Source organism: Coloeus monedula (assembly GCF_965178545.1).
Source record: "Coloeus monedula genome assembly, chromosome: 4".
NCBI lineage: Eukaryota > Metazoa > Chordata > Aves > Passeriformes > Corvidae > Coloeus > Coloeus monedula.
This window is the reverse complement of record NC_138784.1, coordinates 10,432,649-10,451,648: the sequence shown is the minus strand read 5'-3', so window position 1 is coordinate 10,451,648 and position 19,000 is coordinate 10,432,649. Positions and strand designations below refer to the sequence as shown.

Below are 19,000 nucleotides of genomic sequence, written 5' to 3'. Positions count from 1 at the left end.
GGGTCCTAATAACACTGGTACTTTTTAAATCCAAAATTACTGCGATTCAACCAAACTTAGCTAGCCAGACATTTGCTGTAGCTAGCCATACACCTAACTAGTCTGTATTTGTTAATAATCTGTGATAAAAGTAGTTATTCTAGCACTTTCAGACAGTGTAGCATACACAGTACCACTACTCTATTATACACACAAACCCACAACTGAGAATTCAGGTAGAACAGTGTTCCTAATACATCAGCTTTGCCTGATAACAGCACTTTCCCTTTGAACCCTGCCTGCAAAGAACTTCTTGGCCCTCAGGTCCAAATGGTTGCTCTGAGGCAAACTGAAGTGTTTCTACAGTAAAGCCTTCAGCTAATTCTACACTTCCAAGAATATTAATAAGAGTCACCATAAATAGAAAAGGAAAGGGAGCTATTTCTTGCCTTCTGCAACTCCTACCCCTCTGGGAAGGGGCTGCTTTCCTGGCATGTAAAATGCTGCCAAACACTTCTGGAGCACTGTCCTGCTGGAAGGGATTGCTCAGTTTAGGAGTGGATTTCAGCTATCGTTTCCAGGGACCCTCACCATGCTCCACTGCTGTACAAAGCCAAAGTGTGACACTACAGGCAATGATGAGGCTGGGGCATCAGGCCATTTAGAAAAGAACAAAACAGAAGCAAAACAGCAAGAAACACTAAATTTGCCTCTCTTCATTTCTTCAGTATCCCCTGTGCAGGTGAGAGTCCATCACCACTCCGCTTTCCCAATGCCATGAGAACAGTGCTGCAGGTGCTTATCTGCCTCTAAACCACTGATGAAGTCTGTTAGAGTAACCTGTTCCCTGCAGGAAACAGCTCCATCCCGGGATTCCCTAAGCTCACCAGATTCCCAAGAGATGCTCCTGGAAGTAGAGCAGGCTCCTGCCTCTTCCTGTGGAGGGAAGTGCAGTGGTGCTCTGCATATTCCAGGGCTGGAATGCCGTCCCCAGTCAGCTGCCCACACCTGGGTCAGGGAAGCCCTTTTGCTGGGATACAAACATAAACTGCACGGGGAAGTTCTCTCAAATCCCTGTCCATACAGAGAGACTGTTCACATACCCAGTGTTTTGACAAAAAGTACAACCCTGCCCATTTATTTCTGGTTGTGTCACTGTCCCACAGCACACCACTGTATTTCACAGGATCATGGAATTAACGAGGTTCCAAAAGGCCTTTGAGATGACTGAGTCCAACCTACAACCTAACATCACCTTGTCAACCAGACCATCCCTCTGGGGTCAGTGCTCACCCTCCGGCTGTAAAAATACAAAGCTTTTAAAAAGACAAAAAGGATTATTTTAGGCAGCTGACACTGAGAATTGCCCTTTGAATCCTCCCCTCCTCCCCCAGGCCCCAGGAAGATTATTTTGTGAGGCTCTAGCTGCCACCCCACTGCTGGTGAGTCCCAAGCATTGCTGCTCACATCTTGTATTCAAACTGGACATCAGCGCCAACCAGAATTGGGACAGCACTAAGGGAAAAAAACCAACCAGCATTTATTTTCATTCTGGGGACATTTCCTCACAATCCCAGGGCAGAGGCAGCTGAACTCAGGCACCTCTGTGGCACAGAGTGGGTGCAAAGTAAAGCTGAGATAGCCTGCACTGCGGTGAAAAGTGGGAATGAAGAATGAGCAATAAGGCAATTGGAGAAACAACACACTTGGAAAAGAGCCACATCAAAGGTTTTAATGCTGGAGCTGCGGAACACGGAGCAAGTAGGAAGCTGAACAGGGTAACCACCCATAAACCATGGAGTGCTCAGCCACAAGGCTGGCAATCAAAATACCCTCTGGCAGTTTGGGAACGGGAGGGACATTACAGAGTACCTCGGGAAACTACTGGCACACAGTCTGAGAGAGGGGCTGGCTCATGTAACCAATGGGCCTGTGACGACGTGTATTTCTGCTCTTTCTGTGTAAAAGCTTAGAGGAGGGGAAAACACACTTTAAATATTCAAGTATATTTAAATATATTTAATTTAATATATATATATTTTAAAAGAAACAAACAAAAACTCTTTTCTCTCCCCTTCAGCAGATCTTCACAGGACCCTGCAGGTAGGTTGGCACTTTAGCACCCTGTCAATGCATTCAATGAGAAAAACAATGGAAACAACAAAGCAAACCTGCTCTGCGTGGGCAGCACAGGGACCAGCATGGGACACAAGGAGCACCAGTAAGGAGCACCACTGGCAGCACAACGGGGAACTTGCAACAGCAGAGTCAGGGGAAGGGCCAGAGAAGCTCAGGCCAGAGAGGAACCACAGATCCAGAGACTCGTCCTGCTCCCCCAGCTTTTCACAAGATCATGTCTCAAGAAGCTTAGCCTGTACCCCAGACCACACACCACCCCAGAAAGCAGAAAAGGGCAGCAATGTCTGGTTTCAGGGGAGGACACCAGATTATTCCCCATTCATAGCACTAAATTTGTGGTAGAAGTAACAGCTGGTATGTTCGAGAAAGATACCTCAGGCCTCCTCCAAGAGTGTTTGGCTTGGAAGAGGAAATTCACAAGCAGAAAGGTAATTCTCCAAGGTAACATCTCCAAGCCTCTGCTGAACAGCGTGGGAGGGAAGTGTCAGTCTCACCCTGAGCATCACCTGCATCTGAGCTGAAGCTGAAAGCAACATGTGGAGCTAAGCCAACAAGGAGCAGCCAAGCAACAAACAGCAGGTCAAGAAGATGTGGCAGGACGTGTCTCCCCTTCAGCAAGAGGGCCAGAGACTTACGGTTCCTGAAGAGAGTGACAAGGTTTTAAATAAAACTGTAAACCATTGTTCAAGGACAGTTAGAGGGTGCATGCTTCTTACAGTACCCATACAAGAGACTATCACCTGTGGAATGAAAGTGATGACCTGTGAACATTGGAAAAGGTTAGCCTTCACACTTGAGCTCTAAGTTTCTTTCTAGTTCAGTTGTTACACCTTCCACAACCTGCCCTTGCTGTTCAAGAAGCTCTGTCTGTGAGGCTCTGCAGCACAGCCACAAGCTTAAAGACCAGTGTTCCTAGGAATAAACATTTTTTCCCATTCTCAGCCCAATGCCTTGGTGTTTTCTGGCAAATGAGGAAGGACCTGATTTGCAGCCCTGCTCCTGCAGCCTTCAGTTGGGAATACTCTTCCTTTGCCCTCATTAGCACTGCAAGGAGCCCTGCTTTGATCTGATACTTAATGGCCTGAGGCCAAATGTCTACAAGCCTCAGAGAAGTGTCTTACAGGAGAGAGCATCTGCCTTGAGATGCAGAATCAGGATCTTCCCACTGGTACAGGCTTCCAGCACATCAGGGCGTGGGACACTCATGATCCCGTCTGACAGACAGCTGAATGCTGCACATTTTAAACATCCAGACAGCATCATCTGGACAAAGAGGACAAAAAGGGCTGCAACCACTATTTAAAGTAACTCAATATTCTTGTGTGTCTGATGGTGGGAGGCAGAGACATATTCCATGATGGACAATGAGGACCCACAAGGGCATAGCCATGACAAGCAGCTTTTCATGGGTTAAATCTCATAAAAGCTTTTAACAAACCAAGTGTAAAACATGGCAGGAAGCTTGAACAAGGATGGAATTCTGATGTTTTATCCTGGGCAATACACAGCATATGCCTATTTATGTTCAACTGTATAAAACCTCTGGAGTTGGTGCAGCAGGCAAGGAGACCCACTGCTGCCTTTGCTAAAAAAAAAAACCTCCTGCTGAGTTCCCTGCCCTCCCTGAAGCAGTCTGTCCCTCTTCCCAGGGCATTATTCCAGAGGACTTCATTTCTTCATTTCACAGTGTTCAGCAGGCCCTGGGATCCAATCACCACCGTGGTTCAGATGCACCTCTAAGTTGGCTGCAGTCTGCATGACACTACGTGGCCTTTGGGAATGCAACAAGAGCACAGCCTGTTGCTTCTTGCCACCGGGCAGTAATTATTACAAAAACCTACTGCACTCTTACTTCCAAATGCTCAGAGACAACCTTTTGCTGAATAAATGCTCTTAAGCACTAAGACGTATCGAAGCAGGCTGCCTTTGGCAAGTGACCCTACCTTGTGCTGTACTGGAAGCTGGGTTGTCCCTGACTGTCCTCACCACTGGAACTGCACTCCTGACATACAACAACCCTTGGGGTTCATGGGCTCTTCAGCCCTGGCTCGCCTGGGAGGAGGCAGGAACATCCTGCTGCCTTTGGAGCAGGTGGCTGAGAAGGGCCCTGTGGTTTCAGGCACTCAGCAAGGTGCCAACGCCAGCTCCCAGCACAAGGGCAGCTACACCAACACAAAGTGCCAAAGGACTTCTCGTGTCTCTCCCCTCCACCCTCGTCCACTTGAAGGTAAAGAAGCAGTTGCACTCGACTGGTAAAAAAGACAGCACCAAGGTAACGGGAGTGTCCGAATAAAAAAAACCACCTTGTGTCCAACTTTGGGATACAAAGTGAGCAGGTTGGTACTGGTGCCTGTCAGACGGACACGAAATGCCACCAGCTGAGGCATGGGGACATTGCCAGGGCAAGGGGGAGAGGAACACTAAGGTTTGCTTTACATTAACAGACATACATACCTAGAACAGCTACTCCTTTACAGCCTCATAAATTAGGGATCCCATAGAAAAAGGAGCCTCAAGGACATGCCAAAACCCTGCCATGCAAACCATGTTAATTATGATAATAGGCAGATTTTAATAAGCCAGTTCCTGGCTCCCACGCTTTCACCTATAAAACGCTTATTTCCAAGGCCAGAGGATCTCAGAAATACCTTCCAGCCATCCAATTGTCTAAACCCCAGTGGCACACAAACTATGTTAGAGGGTTCGTCACACCCCATATCCCTTTGAATTTTTTTAGTAAAAAAAATAAAATAAATCAGATGAAAGAAAATTCCTCCTCTGTAAACCCCAGCTAGTCACAGCAATGAAACAAATGTGTCTGCACAGGCGGTGTAGTGGCAAAGGAGACAGGAGGGCAAGAGGAGGGAGATGAAGGAACGGTAAATCATCTCCTCTGGGGAGCTCCTGGATTCCTGGCTGTGCGGCTCTGGCAGCTGACGCTGCTCTCCCTCCAGTGCCCTGGCAGAGAGTCCGGCGGCAGCGCCGCCCGCTCCAAAGAGCCGCCAATGCAGCCTGTTGGAAGCGCGGCCGTGCCGAACGTGGAGTGTGGAAGGTGAGGAGGGGGAGCTGCCGAGCGCTACGACCTCAGCTCCCGGTCGGGTTTCATGGAGAAGGGCTCCAACCGCTCCCCCTCTGGCAGGAGGCTGTTCAGCCGCTCCATCAGCGGCACCGTCTGGTCGATGCCCATCTGGATCCGGCGCAGGATGGCAGACATCTCGTTGACCTTCTGGATCTGCTCCGCGTACTTGGCATACTTCTTCTGGCGCTCCTGCATGAGGCTGTAAAGAGTTTCCACAGAGAGGTCCATCTGTGTAAAAACAACAAGCACAGCAGGGCTCATTAGGACAACTGCTGCCGCAGACCTTTCAGCACACTGTCGTTCCCAAAAACAACCACCTTAGATGCTCCACTAACCAGAGGTAACAGACAGGTACAGAGGAGCTCCTCATAACCAGTCTGTCATGCAATGGGATGATTTGTAGTTGTATACCAGGAAGGACCTAAGATGACCTCAGTTCTCCACCCAAATACCTAAATATCTGATCAGAAAATTCTTCATTTGCAGGACTGAAAGCCAACAGGTGCTGCCAGGGATTTCCCAATAAACCAATACACACATCCTCCAAGTTATCCAAACCCGGGGAACCTGTGCCCTCTGCCTACACCTGAACTGTATTTCCACTGGAGATCATTCATTTGCAAGCATTAAGCTCTACCATAGTTGCCAGTGTTCAATTTTCCCTGTTTAGCCAGGTTACTCTGCAACTAAGCCACAGCTGTTATTACCATTGTCATCTGGAAAACTCCTGCCTTGAGAGAGCCACAGTGGATTGCTAGTGTCCCTAATTTCCCTGAAACCCAAAAATAAGAGTGTCATAAGTGACCCCAGGAGAGACATTAAGTAAATTAGCCATGCAATTAAACAGTCAGTAGCCAAACATGGCTCGAGCATGATGACAATGACAGGAATTGCAGTGCTGTTCCTGCCATTGAGTGATGAAGGCAGCCTTTATAATTCACAGCCCGTTTTTCTCTTCAGCCAGACCTGCAATCTCCAGGCAGGATTCAGCCAGTACCTTACACACCAGCCCAGTCAGATGGTTTAAGCAGTTTTACACATCCTAAGACATACCACATGTTCGAGAGCTCGGTAACACGGCTGCTCCACGCCCTCAAGTGCACACTCGAAGCTCGGTTGCTTTGGCTCACTGTATCTGTGCTTGACAACTCCAGTGACTTCAGTGCACTGGCTCTTCCAACTGGGATGTCTCTGTGGAAAGCAGTCCCCTCTCTTGGGACTCAGCACAAGCCCACAGTGGCTGTGAGTGAAGGGCAGGAGAGGACGCACACTGAGCAGTTTTAGCCCACTGCCACCTCTTACCACTGTTTTCCCAAACCTTTCCCATCTAATTACTCCCAGAGGAAGGAGGTCACTGCTCACCATGAAACAGCCTCAGGGAATTGATGCTGAGAACTCCTGGTCTGCCAAGAAGCACAGGTTCAAATAACATCCCTCTCCTGAACTGTGTGACAGAGTCAACCCATCCGGTGGAGGACAGTGACCATACCTGTCATCAGGAACAATACATTTATCAGTGCAGTGCTAAGAAAACACATGGTGCTGACCTGACCTGACTTACACAGCACTGAACAGGCAGGTGCAATCCTGACCCCATGTCCAGTGCTGTGGGTCTGTAGGGGAGAGCCTGCAGCAAGGGAGGACTGGGTGGAAATGGTGCAACACTGGAAGGCCCCGCTGAGGAGGGAGGTCCCAGCAGAGGGAACTCTGCCATCCCACTGATGGCAGCAAGGTTTGACACTGGGGATAAACTGCTGCAGCTGTATGTGCTCACAAATGTCCCTTTCAAGCCCTAGTCAAAAGTAGTTGGGCAAGAAAATATTTTATTGAGAAACCTCAGTTACAAACAGCATTGAAAACAAACACACAAGTTCCTGCTGAACTGTCACCTCCATCAGAGCTGGATACAGTACCAATTGACCTTTTATTTCGCCTGTACTTTCTACTGCTCTCAGGCTGAATTCTTCCTCTTTGCCTCTGTGCTTTCCTGTGAATTCCTTCCTCCATGCCTTCATGCACGGGACAAAATAAAAACCAGCAGAGCAGGAAACTCCAAATAGAGTGGAAACAACTTAAGCCTACACAGGGGTTTCTATTAAAACCCCAGCTGAATAATTTAGTAGCTTGGCGCTAGCTCTGTAAAGAGGAGTGTGTAAAAAGGAGACCACCACCAACCAGCAAGTTCAATCCAGTGCCTAAAAACATCCTACCTAACGAGAGACAGTGGCCTGGAGGGGCAGCCAGTGGGAAACCTTCCAAAAGCCAGCACGCCTCATTAAATGCAGCAGCGCAGGGACCTGGGCAGAAACCTCCTCTGGTTTTGAAGTTCTCCTCCACTGGCAGGTTCTCCACATGGCCTCACAGCACTGTGCAAGAAGCAAAGCTCGCACCTAACCAAGCTTTCAAGCAAAAAACACCCAAGGCCCCCCACTTTCTCTCCATTCCAATAATTTCCATCTGTTGACTTTTCCATCTGCTGACCTTGTGTATGAGTAACATCCACTTACTGGCAGGGAACGAGGGGAGAAGCTGATGCTGACCTGCAATAGGAAGAAGAAATGCAGAGGGGCCTTCCAAGCTCTTTGCTACCTTTGGACACGTTCACAACGGCCATAAAAAAAACTGCCTCACAAGAAAGAGAAAGGGTGGAAGTGAGTGTTTCCTATGGTTTCCTTACACCTACCATCCAAGTTTGCCTGCTGAGGGAGGCCACAGCAGCTACACAGCCAGAGACACAACAGGGAGGACTGAAGTCGAGCAATTGTGAGGAAAGGTCAATTTTTACTCAGTCTGAACCTGGTCTTTTTAACTATTAAAAAAAAGGCAACTAATTAATTCTTGTAGATAAATGCCAATGTCTCTCTGCTGCTTTCCTTGAAGCAGGCCTAAGTACACACTTACATCCTTCCTGCCTCCTCCCCCTTCAAGTGAGCTCCTCCAGAGCCAGACCTTGTGCTTTTACCTCTCCTGGCATGCAGTCCCATTCCTCTGGCACTCGGACGGGGCCTTCAGACTCTGAGAATCAGCCCCATTTACCCACCACAGAGACTAAAACTGGCCTGCAGGAATCCATAATGAGCAGGGAACACGCGTAAGAATCCACTTCATTCCTATCTATTTAATTTCACACAGTAGCAATAAAAAGCATCTGGAGAAGGGGAGCTGAGGTAGAGTCTGCTCCCTTGCCTACAGCCAAGGCAGTCCAAGACACCCTTGAGGGTCAATGAGTGAACATGCCTTCTCTGAACAGCTTCCATCAACTCCCACATCCCTGACACAAAGTCCTGCCACATTCTCATCTGGAAAACATTCAAGTCTCAGCCTTCTTGCCCATCCCAGTCTGTAAAGCTCTCTGGGAAGCCCAGCAAGACACCCCAGCGCCAGTAGTTCTTCACTGTCCTACAACCATCTGAGAGTGTTTATTTGAGCCATTGTTTCTGCTCTCGTTGTTTCAAGCTTCCTACAGCGCCAGGCCACCAGAGCTGCAGACAACTCCCCATCACCCTGAACCCATCAGATATGACAGATGTGAAGCAGCATTGTCACCAGCCCCCTGACAACCTCACCATCACCAATCTGTCCTTCAAACATCACCACTCAGGAAGCTATGACCATCCCCAGCTTAGTGGTACAGAAGAGTTTCTCGAGAGTTAAAAGACTGGACTTGAAGCCTGTTCAGAAGCAACAGAACAAAGCAGAGGGCAGAGCCCAGCATGTGAGGTCAGAGTCCTAATTCTCATCAAAGCAAGCGTTTCTGCCCCATGTGGAGTTGAGAAAAAAAGATGTGTTCTCAATGAAGGAGTGAGAGCTCCTAAAGCATATGTTATTTCTTTCCAAAAATCATTTCTCCTGTCAAAGCAGCAAACCTGAGGCTGGACATGCCCAGAGTAGAAGACAGGATCTTTCTCCCCTTCCTACATCAAAAAGGATGGAGGAGTTTCTTCAGTTTTTCTTTCAGAAGCACAGGATTATTGCTTCCTAGGAGGCCGGGGGTGGTCAACCCAGAGTGCCATGACCTTCCTAGAGAGAGTGTCCTGCAAGGAACAGCTCTTCCAGGAGTGGTCTCTGGCTTCCCTGGGCAGCAAGTGATTTCACCAAGTGTAGTGATTTCTCAGCTACAAGTGATTTCAGCTCTTGTGATTCAGCTCGTTGTGAAATTACCCAAGGCGAACTCAGGAACAGAGAGACAGGAGCCTCGTATAGCAGTTCCACAGAGGTGGCTTTTATTGTCCAGCAGCTCCTGTGAAGGGGAGGCCAGGGACAAGAACTCCCTGTTGAGGGGCAGAAACAGGGGGCTTTTATGGGAAAGGCAGGGCTTGGGGTAGAAACCAGCTAGCCAGCTGGGTACAGGCTATTACCATAGAGAAACAAGGCATGCTGGGGGTGGTTCACTTTCTCACCATGACCAGGAGGAAGGCTGCTTATCTCTGGGGAAAGTCTTTTTGCCCTCAGGCCTCTCTGCTCCAAGGGAGTGCAGAGGGCTCTCATGCCAAGGGCTCACAGCCCTCCACACAGGATCATAAAAATGGACAAGCCTAACGCTCACCCTCCAGGCAAGACACACTTTTTTTGTACAGCCAGTGACATTCAGAATTTGTGTCTGTTTCTGTTTCAAAGCTCATGCCTCCTCTGTGGATTATCATCAGGCAGGACACTAATTTATGCCTCAGCTTCGCATTAAAACATGAAATGACATCTACTGGGCTTTTCTTTTGTCAAATGAAAACAGATTAATAATTACTTCTAACAACAGTGCAAGATGGATATTTCCTCACTTAAAAGGGCCCCAGCACAGCCCCTCCTACTACACCATTCACATTGTCAACCCTAAGAGTCTCCTCTGCATTACACAGGCCCATTTGTAACACCACACTGATAAAACACAAAAAAACCTGAGGATACTGTCAGACATCTTGCACACCATAAATTCTTGCATTCATTAAAAAATTCTTCTTGGCCCACACTGCCAAGCAGAATAAAGACATTAATTTAGCCCACAAAAAGACTGAGGTCAGCACTGGCCACTGCCCAACTCTTTTCAAGAGACCACACTGAAAACAAACCTGTGACTATATATACATATATATATATATGCACACACACACACACATATATATACACTTCTTCCCTGGCATGGTTTTATAACACCCCTGTCATGGGCACGTGAGTGTCCTGAGCTCTTGGAAAGAGATGTCACATCTTGTCAGTTCAATGACTGAGAGACTGAAAACTGCAGCTAGACACATTTTCCCCGGTTGCAGAACATGCAAATGCAATCAGAAGTTCATTAAACTTGGAATCAAGTTTCTAGAGAGGCACTGCTGACATTCATAACAAAACAAATACATCTCATAAGCGGATGTTTGGACATTCCCAGCTTCTCCAGTCCCTCCTAAAATGCCAGTAGGGCAAGAAGATATTTTTACTTCCCCCCACATTTAGTAACAGTCTTCAAGAGCTCAGCCAGACATGCATTTGTCCTGTGTCCTTCTGTCCCAACAATTTCCTCACAGCTCCCATCCCCTATGGCTGCCCCTCCAAAATACAAAGCTATTAAGGTGCAATCCTTATTCCAGAAAGTTCTTTTGCTACAGCAGCATTCCGAGCACAAGCAGCCTTTCCTTCACATTGTCAGGTGCTTGACTGGGGTTAAATGAACATCTTCCTGCAGCTGCACACAAACCACATCAGAAAGTGGCAGGCAGGAACATGACTGCATGGAGTATTAGTCACGATGTGCTGGTGTGAAAATACTTCTCAATCAACACACTTAAAACTGAAGACAGCTCCTCTTTCTGTACTGCCTGAAAACAAATGTGCTCAATGAATGGCTTTTTTTCCTCTTCCCCTCTCTCTTTGATAATGTCACGCAAAGTCAGCACAATAGATCGTGATGACTTCCTGATGATAGGAACATCCTCTGTTCCTCCCACTCGGCACACACTGGTAAGTGATAAACTGAGTGGGCAGCTTCTGTGCCAGGGTACAAAACAGAGATGCCCAGCCAAGGATCCCACACCCTTCTCTTCAGCTTCAGCCATGAGTACAGCTCTCATGGAGCTGTATCCTTCCTCTGCCCCACTGCCAGGTAAACAACTATAGTTTGTGTTCAGGTTTTCCTTATCACATACAAGACCAAATCCCATGACAAAATATTCCTTTTGTTCCCTCTGTGATCTGTTGTTGCTGTAAAAAAATTGCTAAGGGTTATTCTGTCTAAGCATTGCACAGATCATAGTTGAGTTAGAGAATGAAGAGTAACCATTTTAACTGGCTCTGGAACTGAGTTATAGCAATATTAATAGGTACATCAAGGCCCTTACTCCTAAAGACCTAAATTCAACCCATGCTTAGTCCCTTAGTACTACAGTAGATACATTATAACAGGTATCAACATAAGATAAGCTGCTGCACCTGTAGGATCAAGATTTAATTATTTTGGGAGGCCTTGGGACACACAAAAGCATTCAGAATTCCAAAGAATAACAAGGTTTATTCTTGAAATAAGCTTTTCCACCTTTATGTCAGTGTTTCCCTGCCTATTGTGTTATTGAACAGGATGTGTTTGTCACTCCAAGAGTGTGGCCTCCTCAGCCCACACCTCCCTCCCAGCTCCAGCTGGAGCCCCAGAGCCACCAGCACCCCTCTGCCAGCTGGCAGGCCCTCACGATTAAGTAATGGCTGCTATCACTGACTGGTGCTAAAAAAAGGGTCCCAAAGCTATGACTGAAACAATACCTACCTCTTGCCCAGACCTAATGAACCCAGACTTCCAGGAGTTTAAAAAACCAGCAGGACCCCACTTCAAAGAGGCAGGAGAAGATGGGCAGCAAAACCTGACAGCCAGGGAAATACCTGGTGCTGCAGGTGCTACAGCCAGCTCTCCAGTTTGGACACATCTCCTATCACAGTCTCATTCTACTGCTCTGTCTTTTCTTATATTTCCCTCAACACCACAGATATCCAAACAGCTACACTATTCACAAAAGCAAGTGAAACTCAGGGCACTGCAAAGCAGCAGTCACAACCTCCTCCTTCAAATGAGCTGAATAATCACAAGCTTACTTCTGCACCTAAGTCCTCAAAACAGTCTTCCCAGCCTCTCTCTTTTTCAGTGGTTTGGTCTTCTGGCCCATGAGCTGGCCTGACCACCAGTATGACAGTCACAAATCAGCAGGATCACACGATGAAAAGCACCATCTCTCCCCCTGCACGTGATCCTGCGTTCTAACTCAGTGTTTGCTGTGGCTGTACCAGACTTAAATGCCCAAAATTCTTGAAACAGCAGAAAGGAAAAAAAAAAATCTGATTTCACCAGTAAGCTTTCTAAACTGTCACCAAGAAAAGATCATAGTAATTTCTAGCTCATTGTCTTTGATTAATAAGAACACTTTTTTAGAGTTTTCATTTGCTGTTTTTGTAGAACAATCTACATCCATCTAAGAAGTCACCCCTAAAATTTATCATGGTTAAAAATGTTAAGTTATATCCTGAGCATCAGAAATGCTTCCATACCTATTCTAAACAACCAAGTTTAAGAAAAATAAATACAAATACTCCACCCAAACAAGATTATTGCACCTGTGTGTGCAATGTTCTCAGAAAACCTCTCTTTTGTGGAATATAATTCCACAGGAATTAATAACGCATTCCTGATCTGTCTTCAATTAGCTGTTCCTGGAAAAGAAAAAATATGTATCTGTTACAGATCTATTGCCTAAATGATAGCTTGCACAACTCTTATTTCAGGCTACCTAATAATTCTCCTAGAAAACACAACCTTCAATTTCCTCGTTTCTTGATTTTATACTGCTGACACATTGCTTGCCCACAACACTCCTATCTCCAGCCAGAGCTTGAATGTTACAGGACAACAGCACTTAAAAATGCTGTTTACCCCTAGGGGGTTATTTTATAATAAATTTCAGTTTTGTACTTGCAACATGTCAGAATGACTAGCTTTAAGCAAGTTGTTTTTCCCATCACAAATAAGCTCTGATTTGAAAAGAGATACACACTATCATTAATAAGATGTTTCTCAGAAAACATCACCATTCTCATTTCAGAGTGAAAATAGTCATCATCATTACATTTGCAAGCCATCTGCTATTTATTCTCAGCTTCACACATGGGAACTGATAGTTGCAGGTCTTCTTTTCCACATGTCCTACAGAAGTCTTTCAAAAGGGAATGGTATTGCTGTGTTGAGTCAGGGTTAGACACACTAGAAGAAAATTTTATTTAAGTAGAAAATGCCCTTAAATCTGTTCTCACAGAATGCAAAGGAGCTGAGTTTTAACTATTGCTGACTGTGTGTGAAGTTCTAAAAGGATTATCTAAGACTCCCTCTTTTTCTCTGGGGAACTGCAGACAAAGCTGGGTTCACGCACCCTGACACACTCCCACTGCCCGTCCAACACATCTGGGTGCATCAGACCTCCTCCACGTGCTCTGCACATGCCTTGGACACATGCAAGCAGGCTGAAGTGTTAGATGTGCATGGACATGAGCCCAGCAGTCAGGAACTGGGGATTTCTGCACACCTGAGAGCCCTGATGAAGCTTGTGCTCTTTTCCTGCCAGCCACATTTCTCATATGAAAAATCAACTTCCCTTCATCAGGGAAACTCAAAGACATGTCAGTTCTAACAAAGGCAGTCAGTGATAACCTGAAAAACTCCTGAAATATCTATTTGTAGCTTTACATCAGTGCTTCCATGTTTGATAAGCACATGAAATGAGCCAAGTACACTCCAGTGATGTTAAGGGGAGGATCTACTCCTTCATTCCCAGAAGAGAGACTTTCAAGGCTGACTCCACCATACGTCCACAGTGCTGAAGCTCAGATGTCCAGCAATTTTCTGGAGGTCACAACATCTGGATAGTAAATCTCTGGCTTCAGGAAAGCCTCAAGGAAATCTTGAGCACTGTAGATTGTTTACAGACCAAGCTCTTTTGAGGCTATAGACCATTGTTGAAAAGACAGTAACAAGAGTACAAACCATCAGAGATCAATGACTCACACAAAAGTTCAGTGTGTCAGTAGTGCCACCTCTGATCCACTCTGAGCATTCATTTTTACTGTATTCAGCTGCAGTGGCCTCAAGATTCACAGAAAGCTGAGTATTTCTTCTTTTTTATGTCTACCAATGCATCTCTAGAAGGAATTGATCAAATGCAAGAAGGCATTTGAAAATTTGTACTACCATCTAGCAGAACTTGTAATTGAAAATAAGTAGCTCATCTTCAGTTTCTGTGTAGCCTTAGGTCAGGTGTAAGGAAGAATTAAATTCTATGGACTGGATTAAGCAAAAGAAAAAGAAAGCTACGACCCCAGAATCCTTTTTGACTTTAACAAATTCTTTACCATATACTGCTGTTATATTGATTTTTTTTACAACTACTACCTGAGCCTCTTTTTCAGCTGGAACTCATCTGATTTGGGATTTTGTCTTTCAGACAATTTGCAGCAGCAAGTTCCAGCAGCCACTCTTTCAAATGCATCACTTGCTGTTTCAGTAAGTTAAAAAGTCTTATTTTTTATCCAGTTCACTACAGTTTTGGCACAGTTTATACACATGATTACAGGGAATTCTACTATACTACAATTCAGCATTTTATCCAGGCTTCTAGAGGCAGATGACGCATCCAGTCAGGAGCAATGCCCACATGAATTAATTAATTAATAGTAAATCATATGTTTCATACCTCCAGAGCAGCGCTGCAATAATGGCTAATAAATGTTCTCATGTAGAAGCATTCATGCCCCAATGGCACAGAAACATTTAGGAAACCCTACCCTTCATAAAAAGCAAGATGGGCAGATTACTGGCACTAAGGCTTCACAATGCTTTCAACATGAAGTCATTTCTGCAGATCACATCTGATTGTTATCAAAGTGCTAATTATGGGGCTGCTAACACAACGTCCACCCTGCTCCCTCAAGTCTACCAACTACCATCTTTAAGTCATCAGTGCAACTCCAAATATTTGCAAGTAAGGCTGGCTAACCTGTCTAAAACAAATATTGAACTGCTGAAAAGCTTCTAGCCAATATTCCTGGCACCTCCACACCCCACCCCAATTCTCACTTAAGGGCAGAGTTGACACCTTGAAAATTTCAATTCAACACTGGAACAGGAGGTAATAGTTAAGAATGAAAGCTTGTCAATTGACTTTTCCTATACCAACACAATCCTTCAGGGAGGGAGAAGACCACTTTTAATCTACATTAATGCCAAACTTATTTAGAAAGAGAAATCGTATCATTTTCTACCATCATTTGACTAAGCCAAACAAGTGAAGCTTTTCCAGTTTCCTCCCCAAGGTTCTCCACCCCCCACATATCCTTACAGCCCTTGTCATGTGTTATGAACTCTCCTTCCTTGAGCATTATGAGAGCTGCACACACTGTATCAGATGAGATCCCTCAGCTTTGTGCAAGACAATCAGCATACTCCCATTTCTCCTGGAAGTACAAGCTGTGATACACCCCAGACTGATAATTGCTTTCTTCCTATCTCAAATCCATTTCATGCCCAAATCCAACATTAATTCTGCTAACTCTGTAATGAAATCTAGCACTTCTTATTCCTATCTGAAGTTCCACAATGTTGGGGCAGGGGGTTGTTGGAGGTTTTTTCCAATGGGAAAACAAGGCTAGAATAAGAAATCCAATTTCCTAGTCTAAGCAAGCTGTGAGAAGGAACTGAATTATATTCTTTCTGGTACCTGATGATCATAAGCTCTGTGCACTAACTCCAGTGAAAGTGTTACTAAAAGGCTTTGCATGCCAGACTTGGGATCTTCAGTGACAGTTTCTTAAGCACCTAAGTTCTATAACAACACAAACCTTTCTGACTGCTAGATGCTTGTTTAAACCTAATTTTCTTCCTTGGAAATTCAGTTGTGGGAAGGATGCCAGTTTGGATCTTTCCTCAAAAGGCCATAAAGCAGAAGAGAAGGGAACATGCTAGAACTGATTACACACATACATTCTAGGAGCAAGGGACTGGTCTTTTTATGACACCAGATGAAGCAGTGCATGTCAGCAAAACAGATTTCAGACTGTCACCAGTGCAAACAATCTTTCCTCTTCCTTCGTAACTGCTAGATCCCTTCATAAAATTCATGTACAACAGAGCACTGGCCATCTGCCTCAGGCATACAGTGCAAGACATTAATTCTCTATATTAAGGTAACAATTGTGAAGCCTTTTCAAGAGCATTTTCACATTTTGGTACTGGCTGGTTAAGACACCACCCCACCACTTAGGTATTCAAGCTACTTGCACATCAGAGTGGAGAAAAATGAGCAAGATCAACTAAAGGACGTGAAGCTTAATATGTTTCCAGCTTAATAATCCTGTGCATTTATTTCTGCATGATGGTGCCTGTTGAGATTCCAGTCTTTATAAACAACACTTCATTGCTGATGAGAGGAGAAATAAAGAGCTGGACAGATTGTCCTAGTCCTCATCCATCAACTTCCAAGATGCCAAGGACTAAATTTTAGGTATTGATTTCTTACAGAACACAACGCTCCCTAGTTTTTTTCTAAAAGGCAGTGTGGCATTACATCCCTTGAAAACACAAGTGGCATTTCAACCGAGATTCTTTCCCTTTCCAGAAATATCACAAGGAATTCTCAGGCCACTTTCCCTGGATTTGGGGAATTGGTAATTTAAGTCTGTGAACCAAAAGACTCAATTTTGCTTGCAAGTTAACACAGCCTCATCTAGAAGATCTTTATATGTTGTGTCAAAACTAAATACATCTCCATTTTCACTTTTACCAGGCTTCTTTTAACAGGGTTACTTTTGACTCCCTGAGCGCTCCCCTTTAATGGGCTGAAAGGTAACTTCATGGGCTGATCCATATGGGCCTTAAAGCAAAGGCCTGAAGCTGAAGATGCATTTTGGACTCAGTAAGGCCATTTATCTTTTTCTGGCCTAATTCAGTTTAGTCAGAAGATGCATCACTCTCAGAGCATGTCTGCTGAAAACAGATTTCACAAACAGTCTTGGAAACTCAGGGCTGAAACCACCTACAGGGAAACCATAACTAAGAGGAATGGCAATAAACACCTCACTCAGCAGAGTCCTGAAGCAAAAAAAACCAAAGACCAGGCAAAAAACACCTCCCCGAAACTTCCCCTTTATTTGAGTCCATTCCCTGAAGGGACACTACTCAGCTGTGACTGGAGCATGGGATGAATCCCAGGCACTTCAGATCTTTCTGCCCATGGAGGGGTGGAATTAGGAGAAGTGCCTGTGGTGCTTCACACAGTAGAAGCTCTGTGTGCTTACAGCAGAAGTGCACCTTGAGTCTCACCACAGCTTTGCCTGACATAGTCCCCAGCCAGGCAACATCCTTCCAAAGTTTCTGGCCCAGATCTCATTCATTCCTGCTCATGGAACAGCTTCCTGCACTTAGGACAGCTTTTCCCTTTATCACCACCTTAAGGGACCTTGCCCTTAAATTTTCAGCAGGGAACATCAGACTTCCACAAGCTCTCCCTACCACAGCCAGCCCTCCCACCCCTAAGGAGAGGGGTTTAAAGCCATGGGCCCGGCCCACAGCAAACCCATCATTCCCTTAGGGTGAACAAAACCATGTCCATGACTTCTGCACACCACATTTCCCAGCAGGTTTTGCCACAAATGATGGGGTGTCCCCGATAAAAAACCACTTTATGTCACAGAAACAATGTAATTGCAAATAAAGGTCAAAAGGCCACACAGCATTCACAAAAAGATAAACTGAAATCCCTAAATCCCCAAATTGTTGGGCACATGCAGTGACAAGAATAGCTGAATCACAATTTATGAGTATTAAATGCATGAGATAAGCTCCAACATGCTTGTATATAATGCTGGTGTATAAAAGTGGTTTTCTTGTCAAATGCATTAGATTTTCTGCTTATAGGAAATAATGATTGAACTTCAGCTCATACTTCTAAAAAGCTGAAATATATTGAGAGATGTGATACTGTGCTTGTGTGGCTGCAAAAGTTATTTATTTGCCAAATATTAAGGGATGTATTTCCGGACAATTTAACTTAATACTAGAGAAGCCTATCACATTTACTTTTTTGCAGCAAGCTGATGAAGAAAAAAAAAAACCCAAAAAAAAGGAAACCAAAACAAGTCAAATGCATGTTCAGGCTGTTCTGGAGTATTTGTTCAAAATAATGAGCTATTCCCATAGAAGAATTCATAGGTATGAAACAACCCATACACTGCAATTTGCTACATGGCAAACCAGTTACTGATATTAATGCCTGCCTGGACAAAATTTATTTAACTGTTGTGAATATAGAAGTAATATTTATTATATTTGAAAATGTGGGGGGTTTCCCCCAACTCCCCTGCATAGATGTGTGCCAGCTTGGACTGAGACATTTAAAATTTCACCTAGTATTGTAAAAACTGGTCTGTTTTCAAAATTATGGGCAGTCTGGGATTCCTGTAGCAATAAAAGCTACAAATAACACAGCATTAACATTTGTTTTCAAGGCAAAGCACCAGAGCCCTCCCAGTAATCCATTTTCAAATACATTTTAAGCACAGTGTATCTAGGAACTGGTTTGCCTTTAAGGGGACATCGGATACTCAAAACCACAACCCCCATGACAATGCTGCAAAGTCTAATAAATGCTGAAGATCTTTTCACTCAAAGTGTCTTTGAAAGGAGCTTAGAGGGCTTTCAGTTTCCCTTTTGCTTTCACATAAAAAAGACAGGCCTCAATTTTCACGTGTGACTACTAATTTTTGGATGCTTACCTTCAGATATTTTGTAAGATG

General features: G+C 44.9%; 1 protein-coding gene across 2 annotated transcripts in view; it reads right to left on the bottom strand.

Moving 5' to 3' along the window:
• Positions 1-1,728: 1,728 nt before the first annotated feature.
• Positions 1,729-19,000, bottom strand: part of BORCS5 (BLOC-1 related complex subunit 5) — a 64,496-nt gene continuing 47,224 nt past the window's right edge. Inside the window, exons 4-5 of one of the 2 annotated variants that reach the window (XM_082279780.1) lie at positions 6,560-6,686; positions 1,729-5,425 (exon numbers count right to left, since the gene is read on the bottom strand). In XM_082279780.1, the coding sequence (XP_082135906.1) occupies positions 4,914-5,425; positions 6,560-6,686 (639 nt within the window). In that variant the 3' untranslated portion in view covers positions 1,729-4,913. The remainder of the gene's footprint in view (positions 5,426-6,559; positions 6,687-19,000) is intronic. The other variant, XM_082279781.1, reaches the window with a different exon arrangement.